Source organism: Spea bombifrons, chromosome 1, assembly GCF_027358695.1.
Source record: "Spea bombifrons isolate aSpeBom1 chromosome 1, aSpeBom1.2.pri, whole genome shotgun sequence".
In the NCBI taxonomy this organism is placed as follows: Eukaryota; Metazoa; Chordata; class Amphibia; order Anura; family Pelobatidae; genus Spea; species Spea bombifrons.
Genome location: NC_071087.1, coordinates 12862397 through 12888551, shown reverse-complemented (window position 1 = coordinate 12888551; position 26155 = coordinate 12862397). Strand labels below are relative to the sequence as shown.

The 26155-nt window shown below is 39.4% G+C and overlaps 1 protein-coding gene across 1 annotated transcript; it reads left to right on the top strand.

Moving 5' to 3' along the window:
• Window positions 1-13454: 13454 nt before the first annotated feature.
• Window positions 13455-25104, top strand: GPR78 (G protein-coupled receptor 78). The gene is made up of 3 exons (XM_053458239.1): window positions 13455-14473; window positions 16736-16849; window positions 24815-25104. Exons 1-3 carry the CDS (start codon window positions 13806-13808, stop codon window positions 25050-25052), a joined length of 1020 nt encoding a protein of 339 aa, XP_053314214.1. The 5' UTR covers window positions 13455-13805; the 3' UTR covers window positions 25053-25104.
• The last annotated feature ends 1051 nt before the right edge of the window (window positions 25105-26155 follow it).

The window sequence follows — 26155 nt, the reverse complement described above, 5'->3', positions numbered from 1 at the left end:
CTGGTATAGCGTCCTCCGAGGGTAGAGGGACTTTAATTAAATACAAAATGTAATTATTAATTCATTTAACATTAATTACGCACACACACTTGAGCGTGCGTGTTTATGTTTGTTATTTGGGGCATCAAATTACAGACAAAAGGTCCTTCCTTAGGGGCTGTGAGATGTTCTGGGAAGAAAAAGAATGTATCAATTACTTTTTAAAACCAACAATCTCAGATCAAAATACAATACCGCATACTTTGTCAGCGTTTTTTTTTAGGCCTAATAGTATAGCGTATTTAATAAATGCAAGTGCGACCATGTTTTTAGGCTTTACTCACTGGTAAGTAAAAAGAAAAGTTTCTTTCTCAACAAAGAATCCCATTTGTTAACATTGTACCTTACTGAGAAATGTAGAAAATGTCCTGAAATTCCAGTGAGACTGGGACCCTTTAGGACTAGGTTGTAGATTGCAGACCAACAAGTTCAATCAATTTACCAAATGTATTGTTGAGTGTACGTATAGTACATAGGGAGTAGAGGACTGCATCGGGAGACGGGTCCCAACTTGCGGGCGGTCTTGCTGGGGTTGCAGGCGGGAGCGGTCAGGCACTGTACCTGCGGGTCCCGGTAATCGCGCGCAGTCCCGCAAGGCTGCCTTCTCGCTGCTCCCTTACAGTTTCTCTTCTCTTGCTCCGCCCAGGAACAAAATGGAGTCACATGATGTGACATCACTTCCCGTGACTCCGCCTTGTTCCTGGGCGGAGCAAGAGAAGAGACGCTGTGAGGGATCAACTCGAGGGCAGCCTTGCGCGACTGCGCGGGAAATCTGCAGTTCAGGTAAGGAGGTGGGCTTGATTGGCCACAAATGTGGCGGGAGCGGGCAGGATTGGCCACAAATGTGGCAGGAGCGGGCAGGAGTGGAGCACCCACATTGCGAGAGCAGGCGGGATTGGGCAAAAAATCAGCGGGAGCGGGATTAAAAAGGCATCCCGTGCAGGGCTCTAATAGGGAGACGATAACAACAATACACTAACAATAGCGATAACAATTTGACCGCTGATCAGGGCCCGACATAAACTATCCCCTCTTGCCCAAGCTAGCTCCAAGAGAGAGGAATAATCATGGTAATCCAACGAACAAGCAGATACCTACTTACATGGTATCTACACAAGACTGTTTTGCTATGAAGCAAATCAATGGATATAGTTAGCTAAGGGTAATTAAATTGTTCACGCATCTCTGTTTAAAACCTGTGATGGAAAAATCTGTTTTATGAGATCCTTCAATGCTGTGCTTTACAAAATGATACTAATAATACTTTTTGTGTCAAAATATATTACCTGGCGGCTTCTGATGCTCCTGAGGCAATTGTGCACTAAGTGACAGAAGGATAATGGATTTTGACATATGGATGCATCTCGAGAGCAGATTTTCTATACGTAAGGAACACAATGTGAGGCTCATACTGCTTAACATGTGTCAAATGATTTTGGCAAATGCACAGAAGGTGAAAATATATATATATATATATATATATATATATATATATCAAAGATATAACAGAAGGAATATTTATTTTTTATTTATTTATAGGTTTATTACCTTATTAAGTGGCAGTGAACACGTTTCCTTTTTATGTTTAATATTTGTGTTTGATTGCATAGACAATGGTTGGAACACCAATTTAACTTTCACAATGTACAATTGAAGATTCATTCAAATCTTATATAATGTTAAAAGTTTCTTTAAAATATGTGTTCAGCCGCTGACACATTTTGACATTGGATAGATTGTATTCTGTGCAAATTCTTGAAAAATTATAGTAAAAAGTTTTTTTTTTAATTTTTTTTATTTGGTCTTAGAAACAATGCCCCATAGCTATATCCTGGATATTTAAAAGAATTGATGCTTAAAGGAGAACTGCCATGTCCCCATACTCTGGAATCCTCTGGCCAGCGGAGGCAGTTGCCCATTCTTCCCGGGCCAGCCCACCCCCACGCATATTTCTTTCTACAAATTACTTTTTATATGCTGTTTTGGGTATTACCATCAGCACCACATGTTGGTCCCTCGCCCTAACACATTTGTAATAACACTTATACAGAGTAACCGCACGGTTGTAATGAATATCTAGCGCTAGTGCGTCATATTCTGTACAGGTAGATAGGTGGTAGAGTTTCCTGCTTGGGCTAACAATTTGAATCCAGTCGCCATTGAAGAATCGTGAGGAATGAAGGAATATTTGTGCAAAGTGCCCAGGACGGGTCTTTGGTGGATGCCAGAGCTGGAAAATATGATTTAGAATAACTTATAAATTGAAAATATTAGTAATAACATAAGTGATAAATGGATTTTTAACACTGGATTCAGTAATGAGTTTATTTCAGTAGCTTTCCTTTAAATAAAAATCTTGGGATGCGTGATACAGAAGATACTTTAGTCTTAATTGTTGTGTAGATGGTACTGCATGTGAAAAAAGAAGAGTGGATCTCATGGGACTCATTACTACTGATCTTCATGTCATACATAGACACCACACTGTCCTTTTATGCTTCCAAAGTCAATTCTTTATTTTTTTTCTTCAAATACTTCTTAGCCTTCTTCATGGGCATATCCCAGAGGGCAAGAAGCTGGGGAAGAACGGGTGAAACTGAGTAAGAAAACGTAACTTTTATTAAATGACATGCTGTTTAAAGTCCCAGGTGACTACAATTGAGTAGTTACTAAAACCAAAATCAGACTGATGGAATATGAAACCTCAAACACATTACGCTCTTCACAAATACAAGAAAGAACATTGAGATTGTAAGTTCGTTTGAACAGGGCCCTCCTTACCTTTGTTGTTTCTGTGAGTCCAAGTTGTTATGAGATGCACTGCTTTTTATGTCTTGTTTATCACGTAAAGTAGTGCGGAATATGATGGTGTGATATAAATCAATAAAAATATGATTAATAATAATAACCCATGTTCATACATATACATATATATACCGTATTGGCTCGAATATAGGCCGCACTTTTTTCCCCCACTTTAAGACTTTAAAGTGGGGGTGCGGCCTATATTCGGGGTCTAGCGCCCGACGCCCGGGACATGCAGTCCCGGGCGCCGGGCAGGCAGCGGGGTTAGGATACAGATCCCCCGCAGCGGTGCAGGGGACCTGCATCCTACTCTCTCATACGCTCAGACAGCCTCCCCTGCCAGCACTTCCCACGGGGGGGTTGCCGGCACGGGAGGTTGTCTAAGCGCATCGTGCGGATGCGTTTTACCTCTGCACCCCCCCGGACTTACCGGAGCAGACTCCCGGGTGTCTTGCGGGGTCGGCGGGGGACATCTACGCAATACAACTTCCAGTGCCGGCACCGGAAGTTGTATTGCGTAGATGTACCCCGCCGACCCCGCAAGACATCCGGGAGCCTGCTCCGGTAAGTTGGGGAGGGGGGGCAGAGGAGGACAGTGGCAGCGTATCTCGGGGAGGGAGGACAGTGGCAGCGTATCTCGGGGAGGGAGGACAGTGGCAGCGTATCTCGGGGAGGGAGGACAGTGGCAGCGTATCTCGGGGAGGGAGGACAGTGGCAGCATATCTCGGGGAGGGAGGACAGTGGCAGCGTGTCTCAGGGAGGGAGGACAGTGGCAGCAGGTCTCGGGAAGGGAGGACAGTGGCAGCGGATCTCGGGGAGGGAGGACAGTGGCAGCATATCTCGGGGGGAGGAAGACAGTGGCAGCATATCTCGGGGGGGCAGAGTGGCAGCATGTTTTTTTGGTGCTTTTTTAAAGAAAAAAACTTTTTCTTTAAAAAAGCACCAAACTTTTAGGGTGCGGCCTATATACGGGGGCGGCCTATATCCGAGCCAATATGGTATATATATATATATATATATATATATATATATATACTTCACCTTTTATTGTTTTCATTTTTTTATCTCTCATAGCTGCTAACTATCCTGAATATGATGAACGATCCCCAAAAACAGGCTTAATCCCCAGTTGTCATAATTTATGATTATTAACACTACTGACAGTTGTCCACATGCCATCAAGCTTGCAAACATAGATGGAGAGGGGAGTTTCTCAGAAGCCTTCATGTGTGTGTCCGGGGTAGGCATTAACATTGCACATGGTGGACATTTACTGGCGTCTGTGATGCACAACCTAATGTCATCCGACACTCGTGTCCTTGTACGGAGACTTTGCCCATCCCGGCTGTGTATAGTGGGTCTAGTGCAGGGGTAGGCAACCTTCTGCACTCCTGATGTTGTGGACTACATCTCCCATAATACTCTTACAGTCATAATGCTGGCTAAGCATCAAGGGAAATGTAGTTCACAACATCTGGAGTGCCGAAGGTTGCCTACCCCTGGTCTAGTGTATATAGCGGATGACCCTGTGGCACTGGATATTATTAAACCAACCCTATACTCTTAGCAACATATTTTATCGATATGTAGCACTAGATTGGATCCGATTTCACCTTGATATAAATATGAATGTTTCAGTAGTTAATGGTTGTTAGTTTTGCACTTCACTACACAAAGTCTACATTCAGAAATCGTAACCCCTTAATGACAATGGGCGGTCCCTAAACCCATTGAAAGCAATGCATTTTGAGCCCGTACATGTACAGGCTTTGTCATTAAGAGGTTAATACCACCATTGATTTTGCCTGTGGTCCCGTATGGAATTAATACATGAGTAATATATACAGTAGATTCCCTAGTATTTGTGCTCATGTATTGCCAACCCTCATTGGAAAGCTTCTTCAACATGCCTATTTTTAATACAAATGACACGCATTAAATTCATTAAGAGCACCTTTAGGAAAAATTAAACCTTTGTAAAAAAAAAATTCATTAGAGCACCTTTAAGACTTAGATAAACTCTGTCCATGGCGCGCTTGAAATGGATGCAAATTGCGGGATACTTGACAGATCCTTTCAACGTGTCACTGTGGTTCATATTATTATAAGTGACCTTTAATGACATTAATGGATTATTCAAGTCGCTACTTGCAGTAATTTGCCTTTATTCAACTCTCTAAAATACAAATGACATATCCTTTGAACTGCCTAATTAATTAAAAAACCCTCAATCTAGTCTTCTAAAAAATATAAGACATTTTGAGCACAAATAGCTGAGCCGTACAATTACTGTTGGGCTGATGAATGTTTAAATGTACTTTTTATTAGCAAAGCCAAGAAAATCTACTGGAATTCCAACATAGCATTATAGCCCCATGGCAAAAGATTCCACGCTTCTGTATAAACTGGAAATCATTGGGTCCAAATTAAGAAAACAAGTAAACAAATAAAATATTGGGTCTTTCAGAGGTGATTCTTTACACCAACATTAATGAAAGCAAGGTTAAATGAAGTATTTGAATGAAAACTGTGGCATTAGAAGGTCATTAAGAAGGAAATAAAATTATAAACGGTTGTACACAACAAACATTATAATTTATAAGTAAAAATTCAATCAGAGCAAATTACACATCATTTGCCTGTGTGTGTGTGATGAAGCATGTGAGCAGAGATATTGTTAAGTTCTAATGCAAAAGCTGGTAAAACACGAGACAAAAGACTAAAGGTGGTTATTTATTATGGGCCAAAAACTATTCGGAAAACTTTTTCTGTTCGTTTTTGGCCTATTCCTTTTCGGACCAGGAATTTTGTTCCCTGCCTGTTTGTTTCAGACGAAAATAAGAGGTCATTTTATATTCGGGAAAAGAAAATGCAGTCCGACACCCACTCCTACTCTTTGATCACTCTGTCATCCTCTCTGAATGTCTCCTTACCTTCTCTACCGACCATTTCCATGTCTTGCAGCTCCGCTTCCGTGTTTAAAATATTTTTGTTCTGCATCTTCTTTTTCTCCTTTGTCTTCTCTTCTATAGACATAACCTCCCGGGATAGGACGTCATCAGAAGCACCATTCTGGCGGAACATAACAAGGTAGCCTTAGGGCAAAATGACAGAGCTTCCAGTGACCTCTTCTCTGTGATCCTCCAATCGTGGGAGAGGATGTCACCAGAAGCTCTGCCATTCCACAGCGATATCTTAGGCCAATCTGGTGTAGTTTCTACCCCGACTCTACAATTGGGGGAGATGATGTCACCGGATGCTCCACAATTTTGGCGGAAGTTGCAACAAGTAAGTAAATTTGTCATAAGTAAATTTGTCATATTGTGTGTTTTACGTGCAGAAAATATATATTTATTGGTAATCCGGTTTGAAATATTTTTTTTTGTAATGACCAAGTAATGAAAGAACAAATTATCATAATCAATATTATGGATTAAAATGCATTAATATTCAGAGATTGGCCTAAAGAAATGTACATTACTAGTCAATGACATATAATGCCATAATGTTATTTGCAAAATCAGAAAAATATGCAAAATGCCTGTAATATTATTATTATTATTTATTGTTTTATATAGCGCCATCAAATTCCGTAGCGCTGTAATATACAGTAGTCCCAAAAAAAACAATTAATATCTGCAAAATAACTAGTCATCTTAAGAACAGAATTCCTACAGTGATTAATGGTGTATTGAGAAAGGAAGAACCGCATTGTTTAATGAAATCAGTTACCTGCTTGCTCATCATTCAGTATTGGTTCATGCTGATATATTTATATATTAGATTATCAATACAAAAACATGCTTTAAAACTTGTCTTAATCATGTTCTGGTGATGAAAGTAATAATGAACATTTTATTAGGATGGCTCTAGCATAGAAGTGGAAGCTGAACTCGTAGAGGGACATGGAGACATAGTCCACATTAGACTTGTGCATCTGAACTCATATATATTTTAATTTCAATACATGAAATGTGTCAGCTCATACGAAGGACTGGAAATGAGCCGGGGACCTAAATGAAACAAACAAAAACTAAGTAGAAGTCTATTGGAAAGATGAGCTAACAAGTCATTGCCAAGGTGAGCTTTTCAGCGTTTGTTCAGAACAATCCGCAATGTAAAAAGTTGGTAAAAATAAAGCAGGATACATTTTTTTCCACGAATATTTTTTAAAGGATCAATGATCCTAGATCTGTGTCGACAGAGAGCTACACTCTAAGTAGTGAGATAATGTATTTCAAAATACATTTAATAAAAACATTTTACTATTGATCCTATAAAAGGTTTACCCATTTATTCTTGACAAATACACTTTTGCTCATGATAGCTTAGAAATAAATTGCCATCAACACGCTTCCAAAGGAAAAGATTTTCCGAAATAACTTTCTGTACACTGCAGTGGTGTCTGCCAACGTTTGTCTGAACAACAATGCTGTCCTTGGTGGCGCTGACGAGACTGAGACTTTAGTTGAAAGGAACATTGGATCAAACTGTACTAGTAATACAATGACTTTCCTTTCCTTTCTTTCTTATTTTTTTTTATCTTGCTGTATTCTTTCTGTTCTTAAAAAGGAGAGAGATTATGTAAAAAATTGATAAAGTAAAAAATAAATAAATCAGGATTACTATAACCCCAGTAAGTGTAGTAATTAAAAGGGCAAAGAAGGATGTAGCAAAGTATTTTGTGAGTATTTTATTTCTCAAGCAAGAGACAACTAAAAATCCAAAAAAAGTGTTTCACTTATTATTAATTTTGTGTTTTTTTGTCAGTTTTAATGTTATTAGTGTACAGAATCCGCTGGCACTTTCCAATAACCGGTTTACATTTAGTTTATGTAATAAACATTTTAACAAATTCTAGTATAAGTGGAGCGATTTTTTTTCAGCACGTCACCAAACTGTCATTCTATTTAAAGCTACCGTATAGTACAAACCTGATAGCTTTGCAAGAATACAATCTTGTGAAATTTTGCAGAACTGTCAAAGTTGCAGAGGCAGTAGAATGTCACTTATTCTTTTTGCACGGTGTGACCTTGAGAATTTTGTTCAAAGGCAAATGCATACCCATTTTCGATAAATACCTAAAAAACCTAAAAATTTTAGCTCTCTCAATAAAAAATAATATTCTACATCCCTTTTTTCCTGGAATATGTTTTTATCAAATAAAAGTACATTTATTATCCAAAAATATATTTGTGTACTTGAGATTCCAAAGGCCCAAGCGCTTAAAAGCAGCATGAAGGACGGGATAGGTAGATGGATTAGATAGATAGAGAATTTGCTTATTTTTTGTGTTTTGTTGCAAGATGTTTTTAAGGCAGTACATTGAATTTTATGTTTTAGAACCTGACATTTCTTTTTGTTGTTTTTTTTTGGTGTCTTACGCCTTTGTATTTTTGCCAGGTCTGTCGGAGAAAGGGAAATGGTAGAGACAATGAACCATAAATCACTATCGCTTGGCACTTTCTACAAACAGAATAGGCTTTTGTGTACTTTATAAAAAGAGATATTGATGGATTGCTTCTTACATTTAAATAGGTAGTTTTACACCATTCTATCATTATCATTGTTGGTTATAAATACTAATCCATGTTAGACAGTTCATAGGCATGTTTTACTTCCAACGCACATAGGTATGTTTTACTTGCACCTTTATAGGAAGGTAAATGACCGTAGAAACATTCTGGGCCATATCTTCAACTGATGGAGCTGTGAGTAGGCTGGACTGTAGATCTGATGTAGTCTCAAGTATGTTCTAAAAAGCTTGCAATCACTTTTGTGTGTAGCAGACACATCCCCCTACACCTATGTACCAAAAAAAAGTTGTGTGAGCCATGGACAGCTGCCCCTTTTGCCATGTTGAAAAGAAAGACCTGGTCCAGCATCAGTAGAGTAGGAGAAGGCCTGTTCATTCACCTTACCCATGGGTGGCTGTGCAGATTGTATAACCTAAAATAATAGACTAAACACTTGCAGAGTCTTGATGATCATCATGAAAACTGACAGAGCAGAAATGTAGGAATATAATGTGTGCTGGAGGGAGGAAAATAAAACACGAAGAGAGTTTTCACAAGAATTCTTCTAACCAGTTCATCAATCCCTTTACTCCCGATTTCACGGGTCACACGTCGCAGTGACTAATCTTAGCAGTTTTGGTTGTGTTCTTCTGCCATGTAATTTAGAAGTGATCCTGGACACTCTGAGGCAGAGGGAGATGCTCAATACATGCTTAGCCCTCTGACATTTTAAAGGTTAAACTAGAAATGTAAGGCTGGTGATAGTGAGGATAGAAACAAAATAGAATTAAAACAGCTGCTACATTCTGAAGCAACTGCATATAAAAACCTGTATGGATACCTCATATCATAATGTGCATATTTATTTTCACTACTGATATTAAAGATTTCAGAGGGTTGGCTCACCACTGCCACTGTTGGATGCCTAGGGATGCCATGGAAGGGATAGGCACTGCCATTTCTGACCAAACATATGATGGATAGAGGAGGCGTGATGGGAACGCTGGTGCCCAGCTGGAGAAGAGGTGTCCCGGGATTGGCACTGGGGTGCAGCATGCAATAAAGGTTGGACTGGGCTACCTGTGCCGATCCCCATTGAATAAGATGGAGAAGGCAGATGCTTCTCACATTAGTCACCCTTCTCCATAGGAAAACATGGAGCAGGTAGGTGTTTTTCCTGTTGATAGCCCTCCCCAAGGAGAGGGGAGGCAATCTTCCCATGAGCTACCTTATTACCACCCAAGGGTGTGCAATAATCTGCCTCCCCTGGCATATTTTATGTTAGTCCTTCTATTTTTTTGGTTTATGTATTCCAAAGCCTAATTTAAATTGTTAGTCATTCCTTAATCACCTTCCAATTGTTCTGATGTGTATAAAACCTGGTTTTGTCCCTAATAAAAAAGTGCAGAAAAAAGTGATGTATCTGCAAATGGGGGTATATTTCTACCTATTTTATACTTACAATGTATTTTGTTTAGGGAAAAAAAATAGTTTTAAAGCAAAATGATACAAGTTGTCTTTGTGCCTTAGGTCCCTTAAAACGTAAACATAGCCATCTAACTACATAGAAACACAGAATCTGATGACTGATAAGAACCATTTGGCCCATCTAGACTGTCTGAGAAAAGTAAACTTCCCCAAATCATTTAGTTACAATGAAACCATGTTAAAGGGTCATTGTGGTCATCTAAATCCAGGCAGTTTTGAAAGCAACAGAATGCTTGCGCTAACTCATTCATACGCCTCTATTACATATACAGCTATTTCACCTTGCACACATGTTTGTATACATTTTATTTTTCAACTTTATTAAACGGTTTATTTGGTGCTTTAGCAATTTTAAGTAGAAAAGAATAGGCTGGGACCCCACATATATTACTCTCAGCAAGTAGGTAATTAACAAGTCAACCAGTACTTCACTTAAACGAGAGAGTAGCCTGAAAATATAATTACATCTCCTCCTTTTTAATTAATGTTACCTAATTGATAACCAAATTGAACTAATTGATGGCATATTAATTGTGATTTTACATGCTATATGAATCATGTTGACCCCATGAGTCCAAATGTATAAAATACGTAACATCCTTAGACAGAACTGGGGCAGAAGCAATTCCTTTGGGTTGTAGACCAACTACATGATGCAAATATTTTTTGGAAAGTGACATTTTGGGTGAAGAATATAAAATCTGAAGAACCTGCTTATTTCTATACATTTCCTACATGATATACTTCAGTCATTGACAAAAATAGAATAACTTCCTATAAGGCAGCAGTTTGTAGAAGGACTATTGTCGCTGCATAATTGAAGGAAATTGCTCGATAATGACCATACAATGTTTAACTGTTTAATGCAACACCTAGCTAGATATTATTGAATAGGATTTCCTCATAGGTATTTGAAACGTTTATATGATGTGATACAAAAGATTTGTGCATTGAATTATTGCACTTTAATGCACACTTTTATCCCTTTGTATTAACCTTTGCCTTTAGCTTCAGCTATTTTTTTTCACTGTAATCTAGCATTAATTGGGATTTCAATAAATCCAATAAATCTATTTACGCGTCCAATATTTTAACACCAGCTCAACTTCTGCATTACTTATATTAAATATTAAAATGCATATATTATATTTTCCAATTCATACTTTCCTACACAAACAATGCCCTTCTTCACTGCACTCACCTACTCCATATAATTTTGCTCAGCTCCTAGGACCACATGACCTTGTTGCTGGGTGTGGAGCATACACTGCTGATCTGACACAATGAAAGGGTTAATGTAGACAAGTAATGAATGTATGGGTTTTAATTCATCATGGAGTGAGACGGTTTTTTCATGTGTGCAGGGAAGCAGTGAACTAAATGCAGGATACATTTTTCATACTGTATGTACCACTAATTAAGGCTCAATAATGTCTAAGGTAGCTTATAAAGGCAGATGAATGCAAGAAAAGATCCCAGCAGTCTACGTGAAGAAATTAGCGGATGATACCTGGTCAGAGAATTTCCCGTAGGTGGACCATGCCTAAATTAATTCAGTAGAAACAGAAATAGGAAATAACATCACAGAAGCCCACAGATATCACTCCAATTCCTATAAGTGCTTTATTCTAAATCCACATGGAGTGTATGAGCATACAGCATAGAAACACAACGCGTTTCACACCTTTGTGCTTAGTCATAAGCTTATGTTTCTACTAGTTTATAAAGGCAGTTGGAAACACTCAGGTCAGAGTAGGGTGACAATACTTCTAATTTATGTTCAGAGGCTGTATGAGGCACCAAAATCATATACACATCACATACAATTAGTGTGGCTTTGGAAACGATTAACAAAGCACCTTACTGTTTCTTTCGGCACCCCCTCACCCAAGTGTCTTGCCTCCTTTGCCTTGACCAGACATGGGCCTTCTAATCACCTTATTGTAAGGGCATGGTGCTCATCTACTCATAGTGCTGACACAAGCAACTTGACTGAACCTCACTGAACTATGGAAGCTCATGAGATAAAACTAATTAAACTAAGACATGGTTATGATTTTGTCTTCAATGCACCATTTAAATAATGCTGCTTAATTCTTTGATTTGTATTCTTTTAATCCATTATGTGTATTTGTGATGATTCTCTCCTAAACCTTACAGACCAGTTCTACTCTCAGGACTTACTGTATGACTGATTTATCTGTACATTATTCAGGGCTCATCGTGCCCCATAAAGCAAAGCTCAGTCCATATCATCTAATATTAATAAGTAAAAGACTAAAGTGTGATTTAATGGTAGCTACACACTTAAACTATGAAGATCTTCTGAAGCCAGTAACATTCAGTACAGTCTGTTGCTTGATGAAGTACATTGCAGTAAAAAGTCAATTTTTAGATTTTTATAATTGCCTATTCCACTAACTATATTGATTTTTGTGCTTACAACATTATCTTTTCTTATTGTCACTTATAAAGAAGTGTTAGATGTGTACCACAAATGCCTGTAGCATTAAACCTCCATTGAAGATGGGTTAAGGTGTAACAAGTACCAAACTTAATAATTAAATGATGCTTTTTGAGGGGGTTTGTAGATGCATCAAGTTTAATTTTAAAACAGCTTACTTTTATTTACTGTAACTTCACAATCATCATGATGTTCGCCCTTTTCATTTCTATGTTACATTTACATATGTAACATTTTCCATATATTACCACTAAAATAGAACATTATCAGGGTGGGAGGTGTGGAAATATGTCACCAGGAAAATGGTGTAATTGCAAAAAAAAATTAAAGACTGCACAGATGTAAAAAAAAGAAAAAAAAAAAGCACCAGGAAATGGTTAATCATTGAAAGATTATTTAAGTATTTTGCCACAATGTAGGTTGAAAAGATATGGAATGTTATTATTTAAGAGATGGAATGTTATGGTTCTGTGGCCATAATATTAAGTTTTAGCGTTCTATGTTCTTGAACAAGTACATTCTAAATTCACATTTTCTTATCCCAATTACACTATCACTGTGATAATTATGATATAATCACCAGTTATATGCATGTAAGATAATAGCTATATTATAGTGTAACAAGCTCATAGTATCTGAAACATGTGGCACACCTAATCAATGTGTGTGCGGTTATAAGACCCTGGGATATGACCAGGTCCCACTTGTCTGCTACACGAAGGTGATATGGTTATATTAACAAATATAAAAGCAGCAGACTTCCCTTAGACCTATGATGATAATGAGTCATAAATGGATCCTCAGGTTATTTTGGGGCACTGTCACATATGAAGCAATGGAAAGCAGATATCTAAGCGACTCTTTGAATGCTGGCAGTAAAGTGATTTAGAGAGTGTAGTTAATAACACATTCCCAAGATAGCTTGATTTGCATTTGATTTAGATTTTGTGTTTTATTTCTTCCTCCATTAAGCAAAGCAGTGCCTCCAGTTTGCTATATTATTCATGTTTTATTTCTTTCCTCAATAAAGCAGTAAATAATTCACAATGGTGTTAGTGTGAGTGCTTTCCTGCGCATGAGTCAGTGCTGAAGCTGTATAGAAGGTGTGCCAGTTGGAGATTCACATCAGAACAGCTGTACAAGCTCCCAGGCAGCACCTTCTCAACCAACATACAGATTTACAGCCCTATGATCTGTGGAACTACCAAGATGTGCAGAAAGACCTGTGGATAATACCTGGTACCTGTCCTGAATGCAGCCCTGTAGGACTTCCCTGCTATGTCTGGAAGGCGTCTAGAATGTGACCTTAATTTCAGGACCATGGACAGCAGCATTGTAGAGGCAATGGTTCCTTTTCTGAGAATGAAGCAAGCAGGAATCCTGCAGTACACCGTGTGCTTCTAAGGAAGAATGAAGACAGTATCTGCATTTAAAGTTCCCCTTTCTGTGAAGCAAAGTCTGCTTTGAACCTCATGCTCATGGATATATGAGAGATGCACTTGGCAGAGGTTCTAATGGCTATTTTCCTCGTTGTGGTCTTTGTTGTTTCTTTACTGGCAAACTTACTGGTAGTGCTCTGTTTCATATGCAGTGCAGAGATCCGAAGGCAAGTCTCTGGGATATTCCTGTTAAATTTATCTATCTGCAATCTCCTCTTGACTGTCCTAAACATGCCATCCACATTCTTGGGGATCTTAAAGAACCAACAGCCTTTTGGGGACTGCGTTTGCAAAGCTGTGGGCTTCTTGGAAACTTTTTTGACTTCTAATGCCATGTTGAGCATGGCTGCTCTCAGCATAGATAAATGGATTGCTGTGGTTTTCCCATTAAGTTACACCAGCAAGATGAGGTATAAAGATGCTGTGATCATGATGGGCTATTCCTGGCTTCATTCACTCACCTTCCCTTTGGTGTCCCTCTTCTTGTCCTGGTTAGACTACAGTAGCATGTATGCTTCTTGCACTTTGCATGTGACAGAGGAACCTGAGACCAGGAGGTTTACTGTGTTCACCATCGTGTTCCATGCTGCCAGCTTCATGCTCTCTCTGGTTATATTGTGTTTCACTTATTTAAAGGTGTTAAAGGTGGCACGCTTCCATTGCAGGAGGATAGACATCATCACCATGCAAACTCTTGTCTTGCTAGTAGACATCCATCCCAGGTAATATTATTTTGAATTCACCTGTTTCTGATGGCTTTAGGTTTAATTGTTTGCAACATATCAATGTGTATGCATGAAATCTATTAAAATAGCTTGATCGTTGAAGAGGAGACCACTGAATATACCTTGTCCATGGAGTTCTCTCCTTAGTAATTCTGGGCTTTAATAAGACAAGTTTAATTCCAGCAGCTGCCTGTGTATGTAGAGTGGATCATTCATGACACTGGGTGTTTTATACTTCTTGATATCCTGCATTCAATGTTCATCATAAGCCCATGCAGGTAGTCCCTTTAATTCTCCCATCAGATCACACACACTAACTAGTAAAGACTGAAAGCAAAGAACCATGTCTTATTTTAATGTAGAGGAATAGGAAATCTGATAAAAAAAATCAATCAATCAAATGTTTTCTGGGGAGAGGTGCAAAGACATAGGCTTGGCAGGGGGGTTTCTTTAAATTCACCATACAATTATTTTCTGATTATATATATTCACACACCACACATCCAAACTAATATTCCTTTATTCTGAGAAATCCTACAGTTGCAACTCCCATCACTCTCAGCCCCCCTAAACAATTCAACATGAGACACGGTTAATATGCTGTGAAGTCATAATCACAATGGACTTACACCATGCTATCTATTCTCCAACATGGATATGCTGTAGTCAAAATCTGTTATTGGATTTTTTTGGTTTTATTAACCTCCAAAACAAATCAATTTTGTTGATAAATGTGACCATGTATGGAGGATTAGTAGCAGAATAATTAATTAGCACCTGCTGGGTGATTGTAGCAACTTCTATGCTAGTCTTACCACCAGGAATAGTGCTTTCTAAGATATATTGCACAAAAGCTATATATATAATGTGTGTGTGTTTATGGTTAGTTTTGCTGAGTTTTGATGACATTTTGCACAGAATTGCACATAAAAGTATAGTACATTTTTCTGTGTCTTTACAAAGCTTTTAACCTGTGAAGTGCTGTCACCCTACCTTCTGCTATCCAGAAAATGAAAGAAAAAGATGTATATAATCCTAAAATGTATTTACTGATCCTACCCCCTCATCCTATTGGATCTCACGTTAACCTAAGCAGCTCAGTTAAGATATTAGCTTTGCTTTAAGCTAGATTCATCACTCAATTGTCATTCATGCCTCCCTCTAATATCATTATACCCTTTCTTTAAAATAATCTTTTTAGTCCCATGGGGTAAACAATCAAAGTGAATGAGTTTAAGCCTCCATTAGCTTCATTTTTTTACTCCAGTCAGTACATTTTTCAATATTTTACTTCTAATCCCAGTAATGACCTTAAAAGCAAACACAATATGGATATTAGTTTTCTGGATATTATTTGACAAAGGGGTCATATAAAAAAATATAGTTGATGTTTTTAAGAAGGGACATACATATAGTTCAAACTTTGTCTTGGAATCCAAACATTTGTGTATGAGAAAAAAACCCCATCAATATCAGTAATATGGTGCGTGTGTAACGGGTTTCCCATCACGGACGTTACATCTGTTTACTGCCCTTATTAATATGTTATCAGACCCCATAGGTTTGTCTCTATGTAATGGGAGAATAAATAAGTAAATAAATAGATGGTTTGCAGTATAAAAAGATAAAGGAAACTCAATATGTATTGCATGGAGGAGAAGAGATGTAAATATGTTAACAAAGTACAGGAGGGAAGTTTATTTCAAAGAAGGGGAAATGTTGGAACAAGCAGTCATAATCTAAAAGTTGAAGGTCAGAAGTTTAGATGCTTCATTTTAATGAAAGGGTGGTAGATTCATGGAATAGCCTCCCATCAGCAGTGGTAAAGGCTGATACAGTAAGGGAATGAAAACATGCATAGCTTAAGCATTAAGCTATACTGAATCTAAGACAAGACCAAGGCCTGAAGGCTCTACATTTGGAAAAACTGGAGTAGATGGCCGAATGGTTCTTATCTGCCCTTCGGTTCTGTTTCTATATTTAATAATGAGACGTGGAACATGTGACAGTCACTACTTCTAATGTTCTTCCACTAAACAGCCCCTTTCTGTCTCTTGCACGTCTAATTATGTGGCAGACATCAAGATTTCTTGGGAGTTGAAACTACCAAGGTGGGCATAATATTTGAATGAATTTTTATAGACAAGATGACTTTTTGGTTAACAATGCGAAAAGCGACGGTTCTGTTGAGAAGATGCTTGAGCTGTAACGGGTTTCCTGTATCATACGGTGTATTCACCCAAGACGTTTCTTTTGCAGCGTGAAACAGAGGTGTCTCACTGAGCAGAAAAGGAGGAGACAGCGCGCTACAAAGAAAATCAGTATATTCATAGGATCGTTTGTGTTGTGCTTTGCTCCATACGTTATCACAAGGTAAGCATTACAAATGCACAAGTACTATAGTGGAAATTTACGTTACATGAGACCTTGATGTTCGGAAGCACTAGCCTACATTTAAAGAGGATCAAATTGACATCTATATCAGAGATGTACCTTCAGCGTTGCTATATCTCATGTGGCTTATCCTGCCTGTCCTTATTTTACCTCTTTTTCTCTTTACTCTTTCGGAAGCTGTCAGGACATATCAGCTTTCACTAAGGAGTGGAAATAATGCATATTAATGGATAATCATGTCAATTTAGTAAATTACTATGGATTTGGGAAGATCTTGCATTTATTTGACAAAACAGATGTATTCGTGTTCATGGTACTTCCTCATAAGTAGTATTGTTGAAAAGCTCTTTGACAGAATTCAGTCTCCATATTGTAACCAAGGAGTAAGCTAGACCTTACTTGCTTATGAATCATTCATTGTGAAGACTATTGGCCAACTTTCATGGTGTTGCAGTAAAAACAAAATAAGGATAAGAATTAATTTTTGTAAGAAATGACTTTGATTCACAACCTCATGATCCCAAAATGATTTTAACTACTTGTTCTCTCTATGATCGAACTAACATGATCAAACATAAAAGGTGAAACAGTTGGGCAGTTGGAAGGTTTAAGATGAATAGGCAATTACTTAGTGGGGCATTGCCTCCTCTGGCATTTCTACATGCTAGGTACAGTCCACATATCCCAGTAGATCATTTGTTGGGTCATAAAAGGATACAGGAAAGTATCCCTTCCTGTCTTTGCTATTTTTGTAGTGGAGACATGGGGTATATTGTGGTACATGCAACTATAGTGTGCTGCTTTGAAGTTCCTCTTGCAGAATATGGAATTATTATTACTTAGAGAGTGAAGAAACAGAATACATATTCATATTATCCCAAAACAGGTGAGAACCATACAGAGGTCTATACAATGTACAGGCATTTACCTAAACTACAGCCACTAGACCGCCATGGAGTGTGCTTATCAGCTGTGCTGAAAACATAAGGCAAGAAGGAAAGGACTTTCAATATACACAAACAGAATTTGGGAAAAAAACCCAAGAATTTGGGAAAGTTGGAGCCTTTAGGAACTATTGACGAGAATGTACTAGGAACATAAAATGGAAGAAAAAAAGACTGCCACAGAAAGAAGAAATGTTTGAGGGGAAAGCACAGATAATGTTTGGAATGGAGCGTGGGAAATATGTTGTAGGAAAACACAGGTGAAAAGGCCTGGCTAGTGAGAGAACATGTAGAGCAGGCATGTCCAAAGTCCGGCCCGCGGGCCAATTGCGGCCCGCGTTCCGGACTGATACGGCCCCCCAAGTGAGCACCGGGACTTGGCGTCATCAGCCGGCGCAGGGAGAAGGAAAGCGCGAGATTTGGGCATCCACCGGGTACTTACCAAGCCGGAGGTTCCCACGAAGCCACCAATCTCTAGGGGAGGGGCGAGTGAAGAATCCCCTGGGCCGGTCTTCAGGGCCGCGCCGAGGTAGGTGCAAGATCGTGATCTCCCCCAACTAGCCCTGATCAGCAGGGCTGGTTGGGGAGATCACGACCTCCCTCTAAGCCCGACATTAGGGAGCTCGAGGTCTGGCACTTCAGACCTCGGCTTCCCTGCTCTCTAATCACTACGTGCCGGCTATTGATGCCGAGCGCAGGGATGCCGTCATGTCCCGGCGCTCGGCATCAATTGCCGGCGCGTAGTGATGAGGGAGCAGGGAAGCTGAGGTCTGAAGTGCCAGACCTCGCGCTCCCACAACTGGATGGAAGAAAGAAGACAGAAGATAAGGTAAGAGATGGGGAGAAAGGGGTGTGAGTGCAGTGTATGTATGTTGGTGTGATATGGTGTATTTGTAAGCTGGTGTGTGTATGTATATATGTATATATATATGTATATATATATATATATATATATATATATATATACATACACATATACATATATATACATATATATATATATATATGTGTATGTATATATATATATATATATATATATGTATATATATATATATGTATATATATATATATGTGTATATATATATATATATATATATATATATCTATATGTATATATATACATACGTGTGTGTGTATATATATATATATGTATATACATATACATGTGTGTAAAGGCAGGGGTGTGTGGTGAGGGCAGTGTATAAATGTGTATGTATGGACAGGCCTATGTGTAGATATATACATATATATATATACACACACACATATATATACACACACACATATTATATATATGTGTGTGTGTAAGGGCAGTGCATGTATGTATATGTCAGCAAATCACCGGTAAGGTACATTGCCTGCCGTGATTGGCTGGTTGTTGTATGCTGGGTAGAGGGGTAGTCTTATACGGCGAGTATAGTCCAAACTCTATATTTGAACTGTAAAAGTTGGGGGTCGTCTTATACGCCCAGTCGTCTTATACGCCGGAATATACGGTAACTTTAAACAGGGTTCATGTTTGACTGTAGACGAGGGTTGAAATCTAACCCTCCCCTACACAATTTCTTCATCAGATGCCCTTGTGGCTGTGTGTGCCGGCGCAGGGAGAAGGAAAGCCCAAATCTTGCGATCTCGGACGTCACTAGATTTGCTTTCCTTCTCCCTGCGCCGGCACACACAGCCACAAGGGCATCTGATGAAGAAATTGTAGGCAGTGGCGGAACTACCGGGGTCGCGACTGCGACCGGTCCCTGGAGTTCTGCCAGTCAGGGGGGCCCAAGGGGTGCTGAGCGGTTGCTGAAAACGACCGCTTGGGCCCCCCTGACTGACAGAAATCCAGGACTCCTCTGCTCGCCGCCGCTGCTGCCGCCGCCGCCTGCCTCTGCGCTGCCCAGAGTGCAGTGTTGGAACCGTGAGGCGTTTGTCTCGGGTGCCGGCGCTTCACGCTGAGCGCCGGCATATGACGTCATATGCCGGCACTCAGCAGTGAAGCGCCGGCACCCGAGACAAACGCCTCACGCTCCCAACACAGGAGTTGACGGTAAGTGACCTACAAAGGGGAGTAGGGAGGGAGTGGGTAGATCGTGAGAAGGGGGGGGAGGTGTAGATCGTTAGAAGAGGGGTAGGGAGGGAGAGGGTAGATCGTGAGAAGGGTAGGGAGGGAGAGGGGAGATTGTGAGAAGGAGGGGTAGGGAGGAAGAGGGGAGATTGTGAGAAGGAGGGATAGGGAGGAAGAGGGGAGATTGTGAGAAGGGAGGGAGGGAGGGAGGGAGGGAGGGAGGGAGGGAGAGGGGAGATTGTGAGAAGGGGGTAGGGAGGGAGAGGGGAGATTGTGAGAAGGGGGTAGCGAGGGAGAGGGGAGATTGTGAGAAGGGGGGTAGCGAGGGAGAGGGGAGATTGTGAGAAGGGGGGTAGCGAGGGGAGATAGTGAGGAAGGGATAGATGTGGTATGTCGTTTTCATTAATCTTTGCATAAAATAGTTAATTTGCATTTAATTTTAATGGTTCAGAAAATGTCAGGCAAAATGGTCGGCCCTCGCACATGTTCACTTCATCAAATCTGGCACTCTTCGAAAAAAGTTTGGACATGCCTGATGTAGAGGGACCCTGGGTCTGTTTGTAAGTCCATGTGTAGTGACTTGCTCTTTGGAAACATTAAGCGTTTAGTCTCTAATGATCCTTTGACAAGTAGCCATAACTACCGTGAACCTCACATTCCTCCCCACAGCCGTGACAATTATTTTCATCTATAGTATATTATGTTATATTTTTGTGCATTATTGCTCTGTTTTACATGAGACCTTGTGTATTAAAAAAATAGGGTTCTTACAGCTTTTTAAAAAATCTGAATTTTTACCTTCCTCTTCTCCCCGGTATTAGCGCCATTATTGAGGCACGTCCGCAAAGGGGCGGAGCATCTGCACACACCCTCTCCCCTGATTGTGCTGTGGCTCTGCCCTTTAGTGAAAGTACTCAATTCGAGCAGAAAGATAGGTGCAGAAACCCTTCTCATTCTCTGTAAATCCGTCTGCAATGTTGTGGCCTCTTAGAGTAGTTCCGCTAAAGGGTCGAGCCACGATGCGCAGCCTTCAGTGGCAGTACCTGCACAGCTGATACCGGGGAGAAGCGGACGAGGAAAGAAGACAGAAGAGTCAAGAGAAGAAGCAGAGCTCCGGAAAAGAAGACAGGGACACGGAAGGTGAAGAGACATTGAGAGAGAGTGTGAGAGAGCGTGAATGAGAGCATGATAGAGTCTCTGAGGTCTGAATAAAAGATAACCTTGTCTAAGGTCGTTTTTCCGGAAGATTTTATGTGAAAACGTGTGTTATAATTGAGTGAATGTGGTAATTACTGCACTTGAATGCTGGTGCTATATATTGTATACATACTAAAGATAGCCTATGCGCATCATCATTTATGGATAACAAAATATATGTCTTCAAACAAAATGGAACATTTCAAATAAACCTTCTAGCATTCTGCAATTTCACAAATAACATTTTAGTCAAGGCAAAAATGGATTGGCTGTAACATTCAGCCTTCAACAGAAGGTCACAGTATTCAGTAAAGATATATAAGTAGAAAAAATACATCTGTATCAACATTGAAAATTAGGGGAATTAGTTTAAGAATGATGTACAATCTTCTTCTGTGCATAGAACATTTTAAGTTAGAAGAGCTACTGATAATATGCTTTTTGTCTTTATAATATTTTGAGTGTAAGAAATAATTTGAAGGCTACCTAAAAACTCTGTGTTCACAGGGCAGCTTGATCAGACACCCTTGTGTTTGAATGTGAAATTTCAAGTAAAAAAAAAAGTACATAGTCTGTTGGTCTCGGGAATCTCAGCATAATTTGTTTTTTTAATTGGTCTATAGCAAAATTAGAGATAGTTTGAGATAAAAAGGGAAATAATAATAATAATTTAGAAAAGACAAGGCCGGATCACTGATATTATTGTGAAGCTAGCAGTGTTGTGCACCAGGCGGTCTTCATAGGATATTTTGTTGGTCTCTTCACTGGCTGCCTGTGCACTTCAGGATTCATTTCAAAATCCTCACTCTTACTTTCAAAGCCCTTCACAATGGTTCCCCTCCCTACATCTCCTCACTCACCTCTAAATACACTCCTAACCGGTCTCTCCGCTCATCCAACGATCTCCTTCTATCCTCTGATTTCTAGCTCTCATGCACGCTTACAAGATTTCTCAAGGGCTGCCCCTATCCTCTGGAATGCCCTCCCCCCGGTCTATCCGTCTCTCCCCCTGCCTTTAATCCTTCAAAAAATCCCTCAAGGCCCACTTCTTTAAGGACGCTTACAACATAGCACATCAACGCCGTCCCGTGTTCCTTCAGATCACCTTTCCTAGTCCCTCTCCTGCAATACTTTTACTAGCGTGGCTGCTCCATCCCTACCAACGGCACTTTTACTTATTGTGTAATACACCCTAAATCCCTCTAGAGTGTAAGCTCGTCTGAGCAGGGCCCTCCTCACCTGTTGTCTCTAAGTCAATTTGTTATGTTATATACTACTTGTTATGTCCTGTCCACCCATTGTACAGCGCTACGGAATTTGATGGCGCTATATAAATCAATAAATAATAATAATGATAATTTAAGAAGGTGATGGTTATGGAAAGATCATTACCCAGCCAGTAGAGGTAGCTTGCAGCAACTGCTGAAAATGTTGTCGTATTTGTCATATTGTGATATAGAACAATTATCTGTTGGTATTGGGTAAGCTACCCAATGGCAGGTGGAAGATCTGTATTTAGTTAGTGCTCAAGGGAGAGCGGAGAGGTTTGTTCATATATTTTGGCCTGGCCTGGACTGGCCATCTGGCATATGGACAAATGCCGGTAGGCTGCTGGCCAACAGCGCCGAATACATACACTCCAGGGGCAGACCGGGTGATGCAGCATGCGGCTAGTGACTGGAAATCCCTGGCTGCATGCTGCCTACACATATCCAGCTGTCGACTGTACTTATGTCATCAGGTGGACGCTGGCTTTACCAGGACAACCCCGTCATTGGCCCCGATTTTGGGAATCACAAGGTTAAACTAACACGTAACAATCACCGAGCATGCAATTTTTGTATTTTGCAGTCAAATATAAAAATGTGTTCCTTGATTTCAATTAGCTGGCACCATCTCACGCTACTGCCACAGAAGCGGGAGAGCCCCAGGTGGCCCACCATGCAAAGTCCCCAGCTATGCTTCTGCGAGGGTCTTCGTCATAACATACTTTCATAAGAAAATACAACGGTACTGAAACCTAATACGTTTAACTCGTTGGTACAGAGAACTATATTTTCTTTGTTGAATGTGGCTGACATGAGTTGTCACCTCTTAGCAGGCCGACTGAAGACATTCTTTGTGTTTTTTGGTGATAAAGAAAGAGAAACGCTTCTTTTTTAATTCATTGAAATACTTTCATTGTTTTTTTCAGCCGCATCTTTATTCATGCAAATATTATTCATGCGTTTGACATTTTAAGATAACTACCTATTTTTTGTTCCTATTATAGTCAATGTTTCCCTTATGGTTTTAGAATTTCTTTTGTAACCAGGATATTGGATTGCTGCGGCTTGCGTGTCGGCTTTAAACAAATAAAATATTAATATTGCTTTTTCCAACCTAAATTTTTAACCTAAATGATTTTATTCCCACAATGTTTTCATATTAGCCCTGCTAGTTGTCTATATCAGTTCTGCATGGCGTCATATCTCGCAGCCCTGTAGTGAAGATGAGGGTGGCTCAGGGTCTTACACTTGGTCAGACCACCACTGAAGAGGAGCTTCCTCAAGAAGGAGATATCTTCAAATTGGTTGAGAGATTCTGGAGCTACAACATCCTAAACATGGAAACACAGATTAAGAACTAACTCAAATAAACAGATTGAAGGTTTAGCTGATAGTAAGGGTAGGATGGGTAAGGTAACCTGAAAGGGAAAAAAAAGAAAAACAGTAAAAAAACAACATTTTAATCAAGATAAATATAAGTATTTGAATTTGTGGCATTGTAATCCCCCGAGGAAGTTGGCTTTGGGCCGATGAAACATGTGCTGGGCTCGTTTCTTTTTAATTATTTATTTATTTCTAATGGAAGAGTTTATATGCTCTTAATTCAGATGGGGAGATATTTGGAATAACGTTTTCTGGCTCTACCGACACCTTTTGGACTGTTTTTGCCATTGACGCGTCCAGCTGTCCATTGAGTTTGATGCTGCCCGTACCTGAGGATCCCTTCCTGGCATTCCGTTATTAAAAGGAGGCTGAGAACCCTGTTGTTGAGGGCAATTGTGGAGCAGGTCTCCATCTTAAGCAGGCGTTTGAGCATTTCTATTTGTGAGAAATACCAATCTGTTTATGAGTGTCTTTAATCTTTGATTAAATATTTTTATATTGATTCAAATATTATTTCACTATGTGTTTTTCATTCTTCTTTTCGTTTATTGTGTACAAGGACCATTACACACTTTGCAAACCTTTCTAAGTGCGCCGTTACAGCGATGCCTTTTTTAATGGTTCTATTATATCGGGATGTTGGGAGATCCCTTGCTGCTTAATAACGTTATTTCCATCGTGATTTCAAGGGGGATCTCTTCTTCTTATTTTCATTGTTTTTTTTAAATAATTTTTTACTATTGTGGTTTTTGCTTCGCGTTTTGATGGAAATAACCAAGTGATCAAGGTTCAAATAATAATTCTCCCACCTCGATTTTTTTATTTGATCCGATCCACAGATTTAGTGCTTCTTCAGCCTGTTTTGACGTTAGCAGCATTGAAAAAAAGGCTGTTTTAGTTGCTTTTTTATTGTATGATGCCTACCTTTTTTTCTAGCAGACAATTAGAACGATCCTGCTGATTTTTCAAAACAAGTTTGCCTAATTTATTCATTTATGAACCAGTGTTATCGCTAACCTTAAAATTCCCAGGATATAGCTGTAACAATGAAGTTACTTGAAAGCCCACTCTAATATGCGTCCTTGTTTTTCAGGTTAATAGAACTCCTTCCATTTGTGAAAATCAACAACTATTGGGGTATTGTGAGCAAGTGCCTGGCATTCAGTAAAGCTGCTTTGGACCCTTTTGTATATTCCCTTCTGCGTCAACAGTACAAGAAAGTATTACTCAACATTGTCAACAGAATACTGAAAAAAGAACTGTATCCTTCATCGGGTTACAACAGCTCACTCGATACAGAAAATGAGTACTGTTTGCACCGAACAAGTTAACCCCTCATCGAGAGCCCGTGTTCACGCCAGTAACTTCGTTTTCTTAGTGCCACATATTTATCATTTGCGTTAGAATAAACAGCTGAAAACCAAGAACCAAAGTTCCTACATGTTCCCCTTACAACATATTTATACATAAGATGAAAAAAAATGTATTAAAATCAATTCAAAAAGACCTGCTATTTATCTGCTGTATAACATATTTATATATATATAAAAAAGATATCATATGTTAAATACATGCCATGCTATCATATTATACTCCCAATTAAAAACTACCAATTAGTTGATATTATTATTGTATATTAGGGGGAATGTTCGTTTTTCTGTCTGCAGCCGGATCGCTCTCACGTAGTTGTGTCAAACTATCTCAGGCGTTCAGATTTCATTTCCCACTTGCTGACTTTCTAAACATGTGTGCGATTTAGATTCCAAAGAAGTTTCTCACAAACGTCACGTTGAGTTGAATGTATTGCCCCTTTTCTTTGGTCCTTTTTAGTAATATATTTGTATTTATTCTCTAACTTTGCGTACATTGTATTTACGATAGAGATTTTTGTACCGTAGAATGATGTTATTTTGTAAATCTCTTATTTTGCACTATGTTATTGTAAGATCGTAAAATCAGTTTTGCTGCTGGAGAAGAAAAGATGTCTGTATATTCAAGAAATGTCTCCTTATTAGCTAGAAGAGCATAGTTAAACCTTTGAAATATTTCATGGTTATATCACTATTTTTTTGTTATACTGGAGAATTCTCAGGAAGGATTCCCAAAATCCTGGCTGCATTCTAGCAGATAAAGTGGCCCCTTTGTAGCCATAAGCATATTCTAATGGCTGCGACAACGATAATCGATGGTCCTTCCATGACTCTATAGACACAAGGACCAAGACTACAGTAGAAATACTACTCAAGGGTCTCCTTGGGGATATAAGTAGCCATTGCTCTAGTAAACGGTGGTCCTATCCTTTAAAATCAGCCATGGAGCTGTTGCCCTCTTCTCCCTCATGCCAGACCTCCACTAAACTAAACAGTGCACACGCCAACTGCACAAGGGGTTAACACAGAAGAAACGATGGACACTTTACAGATATAGAAGAGGT

Bases quoted from the DNA above. Each gene is read 5' to 3' on its own strand.
- GPR78 (XM_053458239.1), top strand. From the start codon at position 13,806: ATGCACTTGGCAGAGGTTCTAATGGCTATTTTCCTCGTTGTGGTCTTT. The intron at 14,474-16,735 runs GTAATATTATTT...TTTCTTTTGCAG, and splicing joins CTAGTAGACATCCATCCCAG to CGTGAAACAGAGGTGTCTCA. The intron at 16,850-24,814 runs GTAAGCATTACA...CTTGTTTTTCAG, and splicing joins GCTCCATACGTTATCACAAG to GTTAATAGAACTCCTTCCAT.